General features: G+C 45.9%; 5 protein-coding genes across 5 annotated transcripts; 1 reads left to right on the plus strand and 4 right to left on the minus strand.

Moving 5' to 3' along the window:
• Window positions 1-3,153: 3,153 nt before the first annotated feature.
• Window positions 3,154-3,327, plus strand: F5147DRAFT_553410 (uncharacterized protein; the record flags this gene model as incomplete). The annotated part of the gene is made up of 1 exon (XM_041430444.1): window positions 3,154-3,327. A coding segment is annotated over one exon (174 nt), but the record flags the coding sequence as incomplete, so codon positions are not given.
• A 1,762-nt stretch (window positions 3,328-5,089) lies between these two features.
• F5147DRAFT_658913 (uncharacterized protein) lies at window positions 5,090-8,759 on the minus strand (the record flags this gene model as incomplete). Its single annotated transcript, XM_041434518.1, has 17 exons — window positions 5,090-5,133; window positions 5,510-5,561; window positions 5,595-5,773; window positions 5,824-6,085; window positions 6,137-6,322; window positions 6,475-6,507; window positions 6,622-6,643; window positions 6,705-6,845; window positions 6,907-6,917; window positions 6,960-7,160; window positions 7,213-7,389; window positions 7,433-7,479; window positions 7,530-8,112; window positions 8,162-8,251; window positions 8,302-8,411; window positions 8,574-8,610; window positions 8,661-8,759. 17 exons carry the CDS (start codon window positions 8,757-8,759, stop codon window positions 5,090-5,092), a joined length of 2,274 nt encoding a protein of 757 aa, XP_041285277.1.
• Window positions 8,760-8,988: 229 nt separating this feature from the next.
• On the minus strand, window positions 8,989-9,255 carry F5147DRAFT_781268 (uncharacterized protein; the record flags this gene model as incomplete). The annotated part of the gene is made up of 2 exons (XM_041442605.1): window positions 8,989-9,189; window positions 9,226-9,255. 2 exons carry the CDS (start codon window positions 9,253-9,255, stop codon window positions 8,989-8,991), a joined length of 231 nt encoding a protein of 76 aa, XP_041285278.1.
• A 1,046-nt stretch (window positions 9,256-10,301) lies between these two features.
• Window positions 10,302-11,385, minus strand: F5147DRAFT_781269 (uncharacterized protein; the record flags this gene model as incomplete). The annotated part of the gene is made up of 2 exons (XM_041442606.1): window positions 10,302-11,045; window positions 11,098-11,385. The coding sequence occupies 2 exons, from the start codon at window positions 11,383-11,385 to the stop codon at window positions 10,302-10,304; spliced, it is 1,032 nt and encodes a 343-aa protein (XP_041285279.1).
• Window positions 11,386-13,706: 2,321 nt separating this feature from the next.
• F5147DRAFT_658914 (uncharacterized protein) lies at window positions 13,707-16,470 on the minus strand (the record flags this gene model as incomplete). The annotated part of the gene is made up of 10 exons (XM_041434519.1): window positions 13,707-13,891; window positions 13,964-13,983; window positions 14,034-14,071; window positions 14,201-14,239; window positions 14,289-14,696; window positions 14,792-15,178; window positions 15,439-15,665; window positions 15,807-15,975; window positions 16,024-16,352; window positions 16,404-16,470. 10 exons carry the CDS (start codon window positions 16,468-16,470, stop codon window positions 13,707-13,709), a joined length of 1,869 nt encoding a protein of 622 aa, XP_041285280.1.
• Window positions 16,471-17,233: the final 763 nt, after the last annotated feature.

A 17,233-nucleotide genomic window follows, 5' to 3' on the forward strand; every position in this document is an offset into this window, starting at 1 on the left:
GGGTCTCTCTTGGGGCACTACTGACGGACATAGGGTGGGTCCCACAGGCATGTGGGGTGCACTATTTAGGACATAGGATGGGTCATTTTGAGGGCATGTGGGGTGCTACCGGTGGACATGCGATATAGGGAGCAGCCGGGGTCCTGTACGGATGCCAAATGCTCTCAACCCATCATTATTCACCGCAGCACCAGCAATGTTACCATCAATGAACGTAGGAATACCGTCGCGCAGTGGATACCCAACATACAGCAACAGTAGGGGAACATTTATCCCACAAGTACAGCTGTCTTGCTCCCAGATTCTAGAAAAGGTGGCTCTAATGCCGCAAAGGCCTAACACAGAACCTGGGATGCGGCAATATGAAGCAGATGTCAGCCTATGGCACAGAGCATATGGTATGGACAGTGCTCAATCGTTAGAACGGCCATATCCCCTACATCCGGGAACAGCAATATTAGGATCGGGAGAGTGTTATAGTCATGGAATGGTCACGGATCCGACGCACCTTAGTTCGCAGTGCACGGCTACGAGTCAACTACGACCACATGAGACTCGATGGTGTCAGTACGTAGCAGGACCATTGCGACGAGCAACCCAGCAGCAAACACTACAAATTCCATACCCCACACCAGTTCAATACGTCACCACATCGAACCATCCTTACTTCCCACCGCAAGGGAACACACTGTCCGCACCAGTCTACCATATTGCGCTGCAGGGGGAACTCGGTTGGGGAGAACCATATGAGGGAGCAGGTGTTTTGGACCAGGGATATGAGTGGAGTTCGGAAAACTATGGGGGACCACTGTAAACAATGGACCAGCAGTAGTCCCACAAGATCAGAGTCCATCCACCAACCAATCACCCATGTCGACGAAGCCAGAACATTTCATTTTTTCATCCTCTACAGCGCCGCAAGCGCTCAATATTGTACATACTCAGAAAGGATCGCCTACCATGCCTGTCAAGTTACCTTCTCATCTCTCGCAAACTAACTTACTACCAGTTAGTAACCCTTTGACTACAGATCTTTCTTCTTCAGTTACAGACGTAGTAACATCGTCGGAGAATCTATCAACAAACGCGCACTTGGTTGTGCTCTCCACTATATCTAGCAATACTATCACTGATGTTTATTTGTTGGATGACACGGGGCAAGCAATCAGAACTCAAACGAGCAATCCCTTCCTCACAGTACCTCACCTGCACGGACCTCAGGGAGAGAAGATACGAATCTTAGCCATAGTCGACAATGGCGCCATGATCAACGCAATCGACATGGCAGCCTTTCAGCGGATCACAAGAAGATTATCCCCGCTAAGTCCATCTTCCAGAACGCTTCGTATGGCTGATGGCTCTCTAGTATCATCAACCGGTGTATGGTTGGGAACAATCTCCTGGGGACCGATCAATATTCAAACAACCTTCGAAGTATTTCCTAGTGGAGGATCGTGGTGCATGCTAATCGGAAAACCACTATTAGAGCAAGTGCGTGCAATACATGATTATAGCAGTGATGCCATACTACTCCCATATGGTAATGACTTCCATCGAATCTAGAACTTCACCACATTTCGACCGTTACCACTTCCATGCTTACCTACAGCTATCCGTTTCCCATCCAGTACCACCTTCAATCAAACCGTACCATCTTCAATGTCTATACTTAAGCAGAACGATGACAACAATAATAATATATTACATGTATCTACTATACCATCACCTATAGACGTACATAAACTCGATTCATCAACTAACACTTCAATTCAACAGGCACCCATCAGCGAAAGGAACACGGACAAGCTCACCATCAACCCTCATCAAGCAACACAATCGGACTCAGTTCCTCAATCAGTTTTTGAAGTGGAAGATATAGAACAAGTACCTACAGCAGGTGATGTACTAGACTCATCAACCTCGATGCTACCCAAAGATATCTTTACTAGGTTGACCAAACACAGGCCGTTCTGGCCAGCATGAGTGGAAGCAATCGTGAACGCGGTCTGTTATGGAGAACACCTCACGGAAGATCAACGGGCACAGACTCAAGCACTTATTGCAGAATTCGCAGACATCTTCGCACTATCAGTACGAGAGGTGAAACCAGTAGATTTCATTGAGTTTTGACTACAGATCCCACCAGATGCTACGTTCTCAAAGAAAGTACACCAACGACTGTTAACCAAACTGCAATGAGAATACCTGTTCCCAGTATTGGACGACATGCGGGAAGCAGGGATTACAAGGTTCATCAAATCGGACGAAGTCAAGGCCGTCGCATCAATGGTCCTCATACAAAAAACACATTCAGGGACAAGCCTTTCGATGGAGGACATACGGAGGGTTGTTAATGGGCAGTGTATCGCACTCGGTGAGCCACCGGATTTAGATATTGACATGGACTCAGCATCAGCAGCAGAACCAGAATTGAAGGAAACCAATACACCAAAGGTCAAATGGCATATCTGTCAAAACTTCAATGATGTCAATAAAATCTCTCAAGTCACACCAACACCACAAGGGGACATCACAGCGAAGCAGCAACATTTAGCAGGGCACGAATATATTTGCGTATTGGATTTTGCAGCTGGCTTCTATGTGATACCAGTAGAGGAAGACAGTCAACCATACCTATGTTTCTACACGGAAGGGTGAGGATATGAAGTGTATCGTCAAATGCCAATGGGCATGCAAGGAGCTCCATCATGCTTCAGCGACCTTACAGCACTGGCCCTGTCAGATATTCTAGTCAAACTACTCATGGAGCTATATGTCGACAATGGCACAATGGCGGGAAATGTATTCAGTGAATTACTGGATCGCTTACACATGTTTTTCACCAGGTGCCGAGAACGGAACCTGTCAATATCGCCAACAAAGACACAATTGTTCATGAATGAAGTCATTTTCGGGGGAGCGCGAGTGGGATGGGAGGGCATACGGCCAGATCTAATGAAGATTGCCACAGTCGCTGAGTGGCCAGTTCTGTCAAATTTATTAGAATTGATGCGCTTTTTAGGCTTGACAGGATACTTCAGATCGTTAATCAAAGACTACGCTCGTATCGCAATACCGCTCACAGACATGTTACGCAACCTGGATGCACCACCAATCAGCACGAAAGGAGGGAAACATAAGTATAGACAGTTTTTGAGAGAACACAAACTTGAAACCTTCTGGGAGCAACGACACACTCGCGCATTCGTAAAGCTCAAGCAAATTCTCTTGATGGAACTGGTACTCAAAGCACCCATGTTCGACGGAACACCGTTTATCGTCATCAGTGATGGCTGCAAAGATGGCTTCGGAGCAGTCTTAGCACAGTGTTTTCCGTTTCAAGAAACGTCAGGTGAAACGACTACCAAAGTTCACCCAATTGCATTCACGTCAAAATGGACATCACCAACAGAGGAACGGTACAAGCCCTACCTGTTGGAATTCGCAGCATTAAAATATGTGTTCAATCAATTTGGATCAATTATTTGGGGCTTTCCGGTCGAAATTGAGACGGATTGTATTGCATTGAGAGATACATTATTGAACGATAAGCCATCAATAGTGCATGCCAGATGGCGAGATGGCATCATAGCTTACCAAATTGCAGATGTACAACATCGGTCAGGTGCAAGCAACACGGCAGCGGATGCTCTTAGTTGAAGGGCATCGGGACAACCACAGAAGGATGGAGATGGTAGCGCGTGGTCAGTGAGCGAAGACTGGGAGGCAGAACACAGACTGGTGAACGACCTATTCCTCATACAACAGACTGACACTACTTCAGAGACATTAGCAACAGAATTATGTGACTGATTCAAAGAAGAACCACTCTTCCGGGAGATCATAGAGGCATTGTTCAACCTCGATGGCAACAAACCAGAGCGAGAACGCAGATGAGCGCAACACAGAGCGTTAGGATACATAGTCGAGGATGGACGACTATGGCGTATCACAGATGGCAAGTCTACTCAAGCACGAGCGTGAATGGAGTGCGTCACGCAGAAGGAAGCAGTAGAGTTAGCAAAGGAAGAGCATGCTAACAATGGGCATTGGGGAAGAGACCTTACCAAGCTACAGCTCATGGATTGAATCGCAAGCCCATCACTAGACCGATCCATTATGACGGCAATCCTTGACTGTCCGCAATGCAAGAACTTCGGATCAACCCATCTGCACACCCTAATGTATCCCATCACAAGATGACATCCATTCAAGCTGCTGGTCGCGGACTACCTCTCATTACCTAAGAGTAAAGGAGGATATCATAATGCCTTACTTATCCTCGATACATATTCTCAATATGTTTGGGGATTCAAGCTGAAGATGTACGGCAATGCAAAGACCATGATTGCAGGGCTAGACGCAGTCGCGCACAGTTTCAGAGCACTGGAAATGTTCATGACGGATGGAGGGTTGCATTTTGACAACGGAGATGTATGCGCGTGGTGCTCAGCACATAATGTGAAACACCATGTCATAGCGGCCTATTCACCATGGATCAACGGTCTAGTGGAGAACACCAACGGGAAGTTGTTAGGACGACTGAGGAGATTGTGCAGTCCAGGATTAGGAGAGGATGAGAACGAGAATGCGAAGGCAGAGGACATGACGTGGAAGTGGCCAGACCACTTCAATACGGTGATTCGACAGCTCAACGAACGCATCATCCCAGCATTCAAATTTTCACCAAAAGAAAACCTCCTAGGACTAGTGGTCAACACCATTCCTACAGCAATCACAGATGCAAGCGCTGAACCAACCATATCGGAAGTGAACATTCATATGGTGTATGTGGACCAACAGCGCTTGGACAGCGTGAACCACGCAACAGCGCATGCAATGAAATGGAAGAGTGTTTTTGATAAGAAAGTTCTGCAGTCACGTGCAGGAGAAGTTATATTCAAACCAGGGCAGCTAGTCCAAGTCTATGCAAACACTACAGACATGACAATGGCAAGCTCGAGGAAACTCGTACCGAAGTGGTCAGCACCCAGGCGAGTGGTCTCTCAGACTAGCAACTCCTATACTCTCACTTCTTTAGAAGGCTTTTCCATCAACAGCCTATTTCATGCGTGAAGACTTCAAAGGTTCATCCCACGTAATGGTACCACGTTGGCGGCACTACAAGAAGCACTACAGGATGAAGGCACAGATGAAGAAGATGAATCCTTGGAGACGCAGTTGGAGATAGGAACAATATCGGAGGACGATCTAGAGTCAGAAGAGGATGATATGGAAGACGATGACGAACGGGAGACAGATGCAAAACCAGCTTAGAGTAGAACGCGACCCCGGAGGGACACATTTGCAGAGGGGGAAAATGTAGTGGGGAGCTTCAGGCGAAGGCCGGGGAGACAGGGATAGGAGGAGGACGAGGTCAGGAGGGATAGCAGAGGATAGGAGAGTAGAGCAGATGATGCAGTTAGAGGAGACAAGGACTCATCCAGCAGATTCCGGGGTCTTGGAGCTTGGGGTCTGGGAGCACATGGAGTACACTCTGGTACCATACCATGTACGACAATGATGACGCCGTCTTCACCCTTTCCCAAGTGCAAGGCTGGCTAGGACAGCATTTGGCTGACATCAAAACTGACTTCCGCAGTGTCTTGGATATTTGACTTAAGAAGCCATGCCTGGCATTTCTTGTATGATTTATCTTGAATATCATTTAAAGGCTGAAAGGGACAGAATTTGAGTGTACGAGAAGATGCCTCCATAGACCCAATGGTGTTCACTGAAGCTAGTTCCAAATTTGAGCGAAGACACCCCGATGCTGGGAATACATTTAGTATCCAACATAAGCCTTTCAATGATGCGGCACACCTGGCTGATTTCTGGCATCCAACTCTTCGCAGAGCTTCGCAATAGCTTTACTATATAATGATACTTCCATCTGAGCATGATACATCATCTCCTCCATAACACAACACCCTCCTTGCTTAAGGAATTGTATACAACTATCCTCTTGCTGGAGCTGCATTTGCTTCACAACTTCTCCGAGGATCGTTTCAAGAAGAGACATAAGGTCATGGGAGTTGACCAATCCAAACAGCACAGAAGCTGTGATAAAGATGGAGACTGGAACCTAGAAGTAAAGTTTTGAGCAAAAAATATGAAAACATGTATGGATACTCACAATGTTGGGCCCGTGTGTCCCCAGCCAAGATGCCAGGGCGTCCTCGGTGCATTCAATCCCAAGAAAGACATTTGTCAAATGGCCTACAGGTGTAGAAGAAAAAGTTGAAATAATCTTCACCATGTCGAAAGTTGGTGGGTCGAAACATTTGCAAAATCGTTGAACAACGACCTTATAATTATCTGCCTATGGACTTTTTGAAGTTTGAGCGCTATATCAGCCGGTGCTATTAATAGCGTGATGGCGGAAGGTGGCGGAAGATGGCGATCAAGATAAGATATGTTAGTAAAATAATTAATAATTTGATTTACGTAGCTTTGTGCGGCTCAAGAGCTTACTAAACACTTGGGCAAACTGAATTTACTCCAGTGCTGTCAAATGGCGCAAGCTGGGAAGACGGTGATATTTCAAATACAAGAGGTACAGTTAAGTGAGAGTGGGCGCAAAAGATATCTCAAAGACATTTACTTCTTCCTGGGGCATACAACCCGTGTAACATCTTGCACCCTGCACAGGACATTACTATTAGCCAGATACATAGAAATAGATTCCAAGGATGGGAACTCACGCGAGATTACAAAAAGGGCGCATGATGTCCATGAACTCGGGGTATCCTGGGTCATCGTCTAGTTGTAGTAACATCCTGAGCATCTCAAGGGCATTTGTGTGAACTGTGGTAGGAGATGCATAACGGCTTAGGTCATAGGAACTACCGTGGTTGTTAATCATGACTATATCGAGTTCTCAGAGCAGCACGCCATAGCACTAACATATCAAGATACTTTTATAAACGAAAACCCCATAGACAATGAATACAACTTACAGAAGATGCCACGTAGGCCAGGGTGGCTTCCGGGAGGTGGGGAGCATTCTTGAACAGATCAGGCTCAAGATCAGCCATGACCAGTGGCACATGAGGGGTTGAGTGGGCTAGAGCACCTTTCAACCTGGTCTTTCTGAATACGATGTGCCAGGCAAGCGTCTTGGAAAACTTTGAGCGAAAGAACCAAACCAAACCATTTTGCTATGGGAGTAAGAGTAAGAGTTGGATAACATGATATAAATCAACAACTCACATTGATCGGAAGATGGTTGGATTTCGGATGCAAGAAGTTTTCTAGCAACGTCTCAAGCTTAGCTTGAAGAACAGGACCAAAGATGTCATGGAGTCCAAATCCTGCTTCATGATGAGTGATTGCCCAATCGGCTACCTGAGCTGTATTGTAGATAAGTTGGAATATCCACTTGACGGCCTATTCGAGGTGAGACAAGAAACAAAACAAGGAAGAAATATACCATCACGAGCATAGCCTCCCGAGTTATGGTCAAGCCATTGAGAACAACTGCAAAGTAATCAGTAAATGTATACTGTATTGCATGAATGAGCTTTTACCGTTTTCTAAGTCCTCTTCAAGTGTATTGGCACGTTTGAGACTCTGGGAAAACAGAGTGGTGATCAAGTTAGCTTTCACATCAGCATTGCTGGTGGTGATCTCATGAGGGTTCACAACAGAGTTCCCTGTGCAAATTGCCACTCTAAAAAGGAGTTGTAGGTAGGCCAGGACCAACCTCCACTTGGGGTATTCCTTCATGATCTGCTTCAAGTTAACAGCAGGCTGCTGGGGAACGACTTGGCCACTGGCGTCATGCGCATCATTGACAAGTGTCTGAGACGCAGCTGGGGCGGGATGAGATGCAGCTGGGGTGGGATGAGGCGCAGAGTGGGTGATATAAGGGGCAGAGTGGGTGGGATAAGGTGCTCCATGGTGGGAGTAAGCACTGAAGCTACCATCCCCTTCCGACACCATATTGACATCTGATAAAGGCCAACCATTAAAGAACGAATGGTCGTTCACCGATATGGTTGAATGGACTTCCAACATATCAGGAATACCACCAAAATTGAAGACGGGCATGTTGTACCCTAATGGATAATCCGCCCAATGAACGATGGTTCGAAAGTTTGCTAGATCGACCTGCACAACCATCACCAGAGATAGAGCCAGAATTGCAAGGTAGACTTACGACGCCATCATAAACAATGTGAATTTTTTTGTCTTGGTCCTGCCTGGTCCACTTAGCAGGCAGATCTAATGATGCAAGGGAGATGTGCCTCTGCAAGACTAATCAATAGGATGGTGAGGCGAAGTTCGGATTCGACTTACATCTATGGTGTAGAGTGGTACCTTGGTGCATTCTACCTCGAGTGCAGAAGCGTGGATGCATCCGGTCTCTAAATATGCGGAGAGTCTGATGTGCTGTTGTAACTTCAGAGCTAATCAATATATAAGGCTCATAAAAAATGAGCCTTAGTACATTCTCAAGACCTGGCAAAGAACACTGCAGGCCATAGTAGTGAGACGACAGGACATGCTCAAGAAAAGACATACTCACATACAAAGGACACAACACTGGATGCTGGCTGACCACAACATACCCAACAAAGAGGTGTCGATTATGCCTGCGAGATTTCCCTGAAGAAATTGAGTTAGGAACGAGCAATTGGCAAGGCAGAAAGACATACAAGTAGAGGCATCATGCAGGGGAAGGTCTCTTTGTACATATAGCATTTGATGTCATAAAGGGCTTGGGTGTTCTGCAGTTGATACTCTGGTAAAGACATTGTTGGTCAATTTTTGAGATAAAAGATATAAGTTTATAGAGGCCTTTATTCGGCTTGGTACTTATCAATCCATTGCAACATTATTATGTGCAGAGTGTAACATTATACCTTAAATGAGTGCCACTTTGTGCCATTCGAGTGCCATTGAGGAAGGATTATTAGGCTTTTTGAGTTTATTACGTGCATCAACACAGTGGTAAAGCCTGTTCCTCAAGGTCACGGGCAACATTTAATTCTTGTAATCTACTTCTAGTTCAGTATCATACATTTGGCCAAATTGAGACAACAACGACTCGTCGCTGGAATTGAAGTGTTCCTCGAGGGTTAGTCTGTCCCTGATACTATCAGCATCATCAGCATCTTCTTCATCGGCATCTTCTTCATCAGTATCTTCGGCCTCGTTGCCTGTGATGACTTCTTGTGGTTTGACCTGTGTGAAGCGATAGTGAGAGTAAACATGACCCACTCCAAGACCAAAGTGAAAGTGCATCAACATGTCGCTGTAGTAACAACAGTCCTGCTGAGTGGCAAGGACAAAGTTGGGTCTAGCTAATGCCTAGCTGCTATGTCTAAACAGATGTGTTCGACTCTAAAGGGATTTGCTGTTAGAAGGATGATGGATATGCGCGGACCCGAGAGCGTGCACTAAGCACGGGAAAATAGCGGACAGGTATGCGCGAGGTATAGGAGTGTATCTGAGGTTATCCGAGGCGCGGGAACGTGCGGCCGAAGGTGCGGAAAGTGCGGGAAAGTGCGGACAAGGTATAGGGAAGTCAAGGAACGAGGTTTCAGAGAGCAAGGGCAAAGGTATATTGCGAGGTAAGGGATCCTAGGTATAGAGAGGTATAAGGAACCTAATAGGGGCTAAAAAGCGTGCACTACAACCTACTACTTCGAAGGTAAACCTATAGGGTGAGGCATACAGTATGAGGGAAGTGTAGTAAGTAGTCCTAAGTACAGGCAACTTATACTGTCTAAAATCCCACTCGGAGTAGGAAGGGATAGGAAATATAGTAAATATGTAAGGACATGTAATAAGGCTGCAACACCTTTTACAAGCCTCGAGGTAAGGAAATTCACATACCAATGGGGTTTAGATGGACTATGGATGGACGAAGGACTTTCCTAATGCGTTTCCGAGGTATCCGATGCGCGGGAACGTGCGTCCGATGCGCGGGAAAGCGCGGATAAGCGGGCGCGCTAAGCACGGGAAAAGCGGGTTCGGTTTAGGACAAAGGTGGACAATGATACTGAAACTGATAGTGTCCTATACTCCTTGACACATATATGAAAATACCCTGTTTCCTGCCCAGCGCAGGTCCGAGCATCACATCGCGATCAACAAACCTAAAGTTGTGAGCTCAGCTTTGGTTATTTATGAATTGTCCCCTTAACTCACCGGTCGATATAGTATTCATGCCAATCTTCCTTGTCTCCTGCACACACGGACACCCCCAATCCATCATGATGTCTCTTGCCCCTGGCAAACACAGGAATGATATGACAACCCCTGAGGATATCTTCCGGATCAATAAAGTCGAATCAAGATTCATCATCCATAGGCGGGAACCTGAGTCGATCGAGAGTAGAGGTGTCCCAAGAGGAGACCTGCTCCATGGGCTCGTACCAGTGAACCCATAGGAACTCAACTCGTAGAGGAATAAAATCTATCATACCGACTCCAACGTAGATTACATTAACATGATAAACACCCAACACTTTACCATAGATGAACCTATGGCCTTCGAGTCCCATATCGTTGTCAGAGGAGAGAACCATTACGTTACAGTGGGAAGTACATGGGTTGACGATGTCTTGAGCTCTATGAACATCGTACATAGTATAGTTGAATCGGGCAATGTTATGGTGATACAAATGATAATCCTTGATAATAATGGTTTTGGTGTCTTCAGATGAGATATCTGTGAGTTTGTGAATACGCTGTAATAAATGCTGCTTGAGCTTCGGAAGGAAATTCTGTACGGGGGAATTTGAAGGTGTTCTTGGGGTAAGTATGATTGGACTGACTTTGATCGCTGGATCACTCTCATGGCTGCGCAAGTACGTTCCTATGTGTATAGGGTACTTTTGTGTCATGCCAATGTGGTGGTGAACATCTGGGCTTCCTGCCATTTCGGCGATTTCTACGTGGGGGCGATGAACTATCTTGTCACCAATGTGGCGGATGTGAGCCTGACGGCATTCGATGCGGGTCAGCTGTTTCACAAATGATTTACAATCTGTGCGGCTATATCTAGCCTTGGGAGAGTGGTGTTTGAGTTTACCCTGGATATAAAGTCAGTAAGTGAATTTTGGGACTGAGCATGATAGGACTGACAGGTTCGGAGCTGTACAAATCGGACGTGCCATACAGACAAATGGTAGAAATGTAGTCGCCTAAAGCATGGAATTTATAGGTCTGAAAGTTGAATACCTCATTGTGCTGTGTATGCTTGGGCTCCATTTGTTTGCCCTGCTGTCCTACTGCTCGTTTTGCAGTGCGCTTTACATTGCATCGGGCGCGAGCCTCAGCCTCTTGACAAAGTTCTTGTGTATTGTATGCTGAGCAAACAGTGGCTTTGAAATTCCGAAACTGTTGGCCAACTGTGGAAGTAACTTGGTCCATAATGTTTAGTGTCAGGTCAGAGTGCATTTGAAGCTTAGCCAGTCCGTGCCAATGCACCATAGTAAATAGCAATTGCATGACAGTCTGATTGTGTGGTTCAGGGAGAAGACTATCAAAGACAGGTATAGCGCACTTCAGATCGAGTCAAGGCCCATCCAACTTCAGTGTGAGATGGAGCATACCTGGAGAAGGCCTTCGAAGTTTTGGGCCACCATATGATTCAGGTCCGAAGCATTGGCCGAAAATTTTCAGATGGTTGTTGGGCCGAATGTGAGCGTTTGCCTGTATCTTGTGAAGATATCAGGCTGAATTGGTGACTAGTGATTACGGAACATACCTTTCATCCAACTTATGGACTAGACTCTTGTCTTCCGCCATAAGAATTCGTAATAAATGAATAAAAAGTTTTTTCCAAACACCTATCTCAAACTTGTGTAAGAGATCTACAACAAGGGTGCGGAAGATATTAAAACCAAGATCAGCAAGTCAATCGGAAAATACATTCTATAGGTGGGTGAGTCATAGTCCTTGATGGAGGCTTAAACCTCACCAAAGTGGGAACCCAAGACTGTGACTTCAGAAGACCTTCTACCGCTGTGCTCCCCACTCCATAGTCCTTTTCATAGATCAACGACCGTGCAGCGCTTACCATAACTCTTCGTCAATCATCATTGTGTTCTAGGGTCTCACGTTGTTGCCTATCCTGAGGCATTCCCATGTTCTGTATGCGAACTTTTGGGATAAGACAATGCGGACATGGACAGCCTCCAAGGTTTCGGACCGTGGCTATAAGCACTCTGGCAAAGTTAGGACTAACGCAAGACCCATACACTATAAGTTCACGTACTTCTCAGGATAATCTGCCGAGTAAGTACAGATCCTAGGGTAGAATCTGCGCGTGATGCCATCATCGTACCCCCTGATTCCAGTACCAATCACCGAGTTGAAAAGCAGAGTGGTTGGGATAGGGATGGTACTGATATCTGCTGCCTGAAGCAGTGGGTGAATGGGGCTGCTCTTCAGTGATCAGACCGCTGTTAGGAATAAAGGAGAGATCTGCCAGGGTGACATACTCTTCTGGGTCGTGGGATGGGGGTGTAGAGGAGAAATACTGGCAAACTAGCCCGAATATGTTTGGCCGTGTGCGGAATATAGAGTGCGATAATGAAGCTGGTCTTTCGGACGAAGTCACAACTTGACCAACAGATGCGGGAGGTCAGTCACAGACTTCTGAGGGTACGGTGGGTGGAGCCTGAGGAAGGATGTCCCTGAATTGCTTGGGTAGCTGGCAATTCTGTCATCTCGATCGGCGTCGAGCCAAGCTCATATCCTGAGCATCGGGTTCCCCTACGTCATCATCAGGGGGGATAGTGCCTCCTACAGAAGCTGACAGGGGGAGGGGTGGTTGACCTTTGAGTTTTGAAGATGTTGGTGGTGATCCTCACTGCCCGCCATGGTATACTTCACTACCACGGCCAAACGGGGGAACTAGCAACATTCCAATGGTAAATCACTTGTTTTCATAAAAAGAAGTTTATCATTCACTCACATCCACCACAGGCCAACTGACCAATACGGGTATAAGATACACCCTTCACTATTCCAAGCTTATTGCAAAACACATGATTTTCGCTACCCGTGTTGCCTTTGCACCACGGGTAGCCGATATGTTGAGGTATCTGTATTTGCGCGCCCTGCAGGGATTTGCCAAGGAGCATATGTGGCTGAATGTGCGACCAGCACTTGCAGATATATGTGTAAGTGAGGTCCATTTGAACATCAAGGACAATGGATGCTACTTACTTCTGGTCAGTGAACATAGAGAAATTCTTCAGCAGATCCTATATACCTTCAGTATATTATTGAATCAGAGGTATGTTTAATAACTTACGCACGTCTTCATATGCTCATAACTGTTATGAGATCACCAATCCGGCACACTTCTCCTGCATGCTTCTAAGAGAAGGCAACATAGTTGTGTAGACAGTGGTATGAATACATGTTTCCTAACGTAACATATATATTTGCACGATAAACCAGGGCCTGGGCGAGGCTGGAGCAAGCCTATTCATATTGCGTTGAGTTAAATAAATTCACCATCAGGTGACAGAAGTTGTCTTACTGACTTCCCACAAAGAATCAAAGGTACATGACAGGCTTGTATTTAATCTTGTAGTTCGAATTGAATTTCGAAATTTTCTCAAGTCTATAGCTACATAGACACTAATACGGTACCCCGCCAACAACATTACATCCTGTTTTTGTGTTACTACTTGCTACTAGGTCGTGTACCGGAGACGAAGACGGAAAGATGTTCGTGTTCAAGTCATGGGGTCAGATGTGGATGAGCTGGGATTGATGCTGGACGCAGGGTCATGCATCATATCAACATCCCCGGGGCTTGCGGACCAGCTGGCCCACCTGTTGGATGACGAGAGACTGAGATCTGTGATGGATGTGGACGAGCCAGAGGGAGTGATTTCGACAGGTGGTGTGATGCTTCGGGCTGGTAGCATCAAGTAAGATCTTCTCCGCATGTCGCAAAATCAAATCAAATCCGGGCCTTTGAGCATCGCACCACTTAACCTCGTGCCATACCTTAGAAGTCATCAATATTGAAATCACTACAAAATGTGGATGCTGCTCACCTGGTGACAACATCGTGAAGTTTGACGGTGGTGTGATGCTGCCCATGGATAGCAATGGTACAAGTCTCGGGGGAAAGACTGTAGAGTGTTGCTCAGTAGCCCTTCCAATCACCCACAATCACAAAAACTTCCTGGACGATATCCTTCTCGAAAGAATCCAAGCTTACATTGTGTAGTTTGATAACAAATCTGATTTGAACGTCAATCTACCACAAGTCAAAGATGCCTGAGTTGTGATGAGAGATTATTACTTACAAGCAAACAGTCACTGTCACATAGTAGGGTCAAGCAAGTGTTGGGAAAGTCCATGCTCTGTATGACCCCTTTTGCCCCATACTCCGGCCCACGGGCAACACTCACAGTGTCTCCAGGTTTAACATTGTAGCCTCTTTCTTTTGTGTACTGGATTGTCCATGTGAGGTCTGTCTGCTGAACCATCACTATATGAACTGAGCTACTTGACAGTCCGGACTTTGTGTCAACTGGAGTGAAGAGATCCCTGAACCACAGATAACTATCTCCCTTAGACAACCAGTCAATGACGCCGTGTTTCCCAGTGTGTTCCCTGTCCAGGACTTGAATGAAATCCCCAATTTCAATCAAGTTAGAGTCCGGGGAGGCTCTCAATGTTGTTGCACTTGTAGGTTTGAATGGAGTGTGTGACTCAACGGATGCCGATCTAAGTAATATTTTGAGACTTCCACCTGTGCAGCAAGTGTTAGTGCATCCTCCAATTTGACTGATTCCACTAGACTTACCACTTCCTTAGTAGCCACTTGACAAACGTGAAACACGTCCTCAGCCTTTTGAAGGATGTGTCCTTCCAAACCCAAGTACGGACCGGCTATAACTCTAACGGAGTCACTGACCCAAAAGACACGCTCAACATCTTGCAGTCGGACTTCTATTTCTTCCGGACATTCATGAAAGGTAAATTCCAAGCACACGGAACCATAAGTATGGTCGGTCGAGATCACTTTACCAAGCTCTCCACTAAGAGAACCTTTAATGACCCTGGCGTGGTCCCCCACATGCAAAAATTGCATTGCAAATGCCATGACAGCTTTCCTGAGGAAAGGTTTGTCCCATCTGGATTCGAGATGGAGTTGAATGTCGTCGACGTGAGGAGAGGTGAGGAGTTCAAGCTAATCACGGTGGAAGTGTTTTAGAAGGAGCCCCATGTAATACCTTTCTCCTTTGAATGTCCATCCTACTACTTTGTCACCAATGATGATGTCAGACACTGAATCATTTTCGGAAGATGAGATTGCTCGACCAATGCTTGACACCCCTGGGGCATCGGATAGGGAAAGTTGCGTGTAGGACATAGGACTTCAACAGTATCCTGCCCAGACTTGAAGATTTGGCCTACGCAGCCCTTGTACTTGCCATGCCTGATTCTCACCCACACCGGGTTGGGAAGAGTGGTTTGTGATCGTTCGACTGCTCCACGTTCTTTGTCCGTGATGCGACTGTACTTTTTGATGCCAGCATAAAGCGAGTTATGTAGAGAATCTGCGATGGTCTTGGGACTGTCCGCAACAACATAAATTTGGCCCACTACCCAAGCTGACAAGGTGACAAGGAAGTTTTTCCTCCGAAGATAGTCAGCGACATGTTCTGTGACAGTTCCTGTGATGCATTGAGTGAGTAATATGCTACGGGACTCAAAAGAAACCTACTTTGAATATCAAGCAGATACATCCTGCTTTCAGGAGCTCTGTGAGTGTGATCCTTGCAGCTTTGGGATAAGCTGGGCATGCTCGAACCAACTGGCCATGTCGTCGAAGGTTGCAGCCAACCTCTGTTTCAGCAATGGCCCTTGCATTCGTGTGACCTTCGGCAACTGAACAGACATTCCATCTCCATCTCCATCTCCCTCCTCATACTCCTCCTCCTCATTGTCCTCCTTGGCCTCATCGAGTATATACATATTTTTACGCTATATGTTGTTTAGTGTACGAAAATATCACTCACGAAATTCACTTACTTTGTATGACCTATGCAATTTCTTGATGCGCGAGCCTGACAAATGGTTGTCCGGACTCGATGCAGATGTGTGCACGGACAGTTTTTTTGATGGATCTGGTATGTACATTCTCCACAGCGCCATAAGAACCCTCAAGGATTCATTGTTATCAGCGTCACCGGAGAATAACAAACATCGGGGTTCCACCCAGTCATCCTCAGAGTACCGGTCGCCGAGATACGCCACAAGTGAGTCGTCCATCTCAGATAACAACATGGATGTCATGAGGAATTGCTTCAAAATTTCCCATGCGCCATTATCATATAGTGCTGATTGTCCTGTCTGATTCACTGCACCGTGCTCATGAATAACAATGGTGACGATATTCAATCACGACTTACCTTTGCTAATCCTGCAGTGACGCTTTGCGGTCGGTTCATCACCACTGGATGCGGCACGTTTGGACATGATTCTGCGTAGTATGATCAGTTTCAGACTTATAGCAAACTTAAATTTCTGCATACTTCTGTAATCAAGTCTACGTTTTTTGTATTCAAAAGTCTATGTTTTGCGTTCGAGAATCTATATAATGCTATCTATGCAAAGCTATTGTATCGTAATCGAGGTGGTGGTAGGAGAAAGAAGATGCATGACGTCAGTATTTGTAGTGAATCACTATTGTGTGGATCTTAGCTAATACTCACAGTAAATTTTGTGAATTGTGGACCCAAAGTGCAGCAGCATTGTCTTGTAAAATGCTACAGCAAAGATCAATTGCCACATAAGTTAATTGTGAGGTCCTCCTACCGGAGTAGAAATAGTGAAGTCCCGCTGCCTCCCCAACGCCCGCCCGCTGAATGGTGCACTACTACTACACACCACCAGCCAACGCTGGAGGGACAAATCAGTACTGCTACTCTATGTATTCACATCACTAAGTACACCACCAGCTAATTGTGGAGTGGCAGATTACCAATAGTACTACTCTCTACATATTCACATTCACATCGTGCTTAGTCACTAACGCTGCTCAAAACTTGAGATCAGAAAGGATTCTCTGATGCGAAGGACACAATTGATATAATGAATGGCTATGTGATTCAGACCCAGCTGGCAACACCCGATTAGTAAGTGAGTTAGCGCTCAATACCGGCTGAGTTTAAATGTAGTTGTTCACTATATCAAGACCTTCTTTGATTTGACCGTACTTCTTTTGAACTGTCAACCTTAT

The sequence above is a fragment of the Suillus discolor genome (assembly GCF_016758755.1).
Source record: "Suillus discolor strain FC423 chromosome Unknown F5147scaffold_130, whole genome shotgun sequence".
NCBI classification, from domain to species: Eukaryota; Fungi; Basidiomycota; class Agaricomycetes; order Boletales; family Suillaceae; genus Suillus; species Suillus discolor.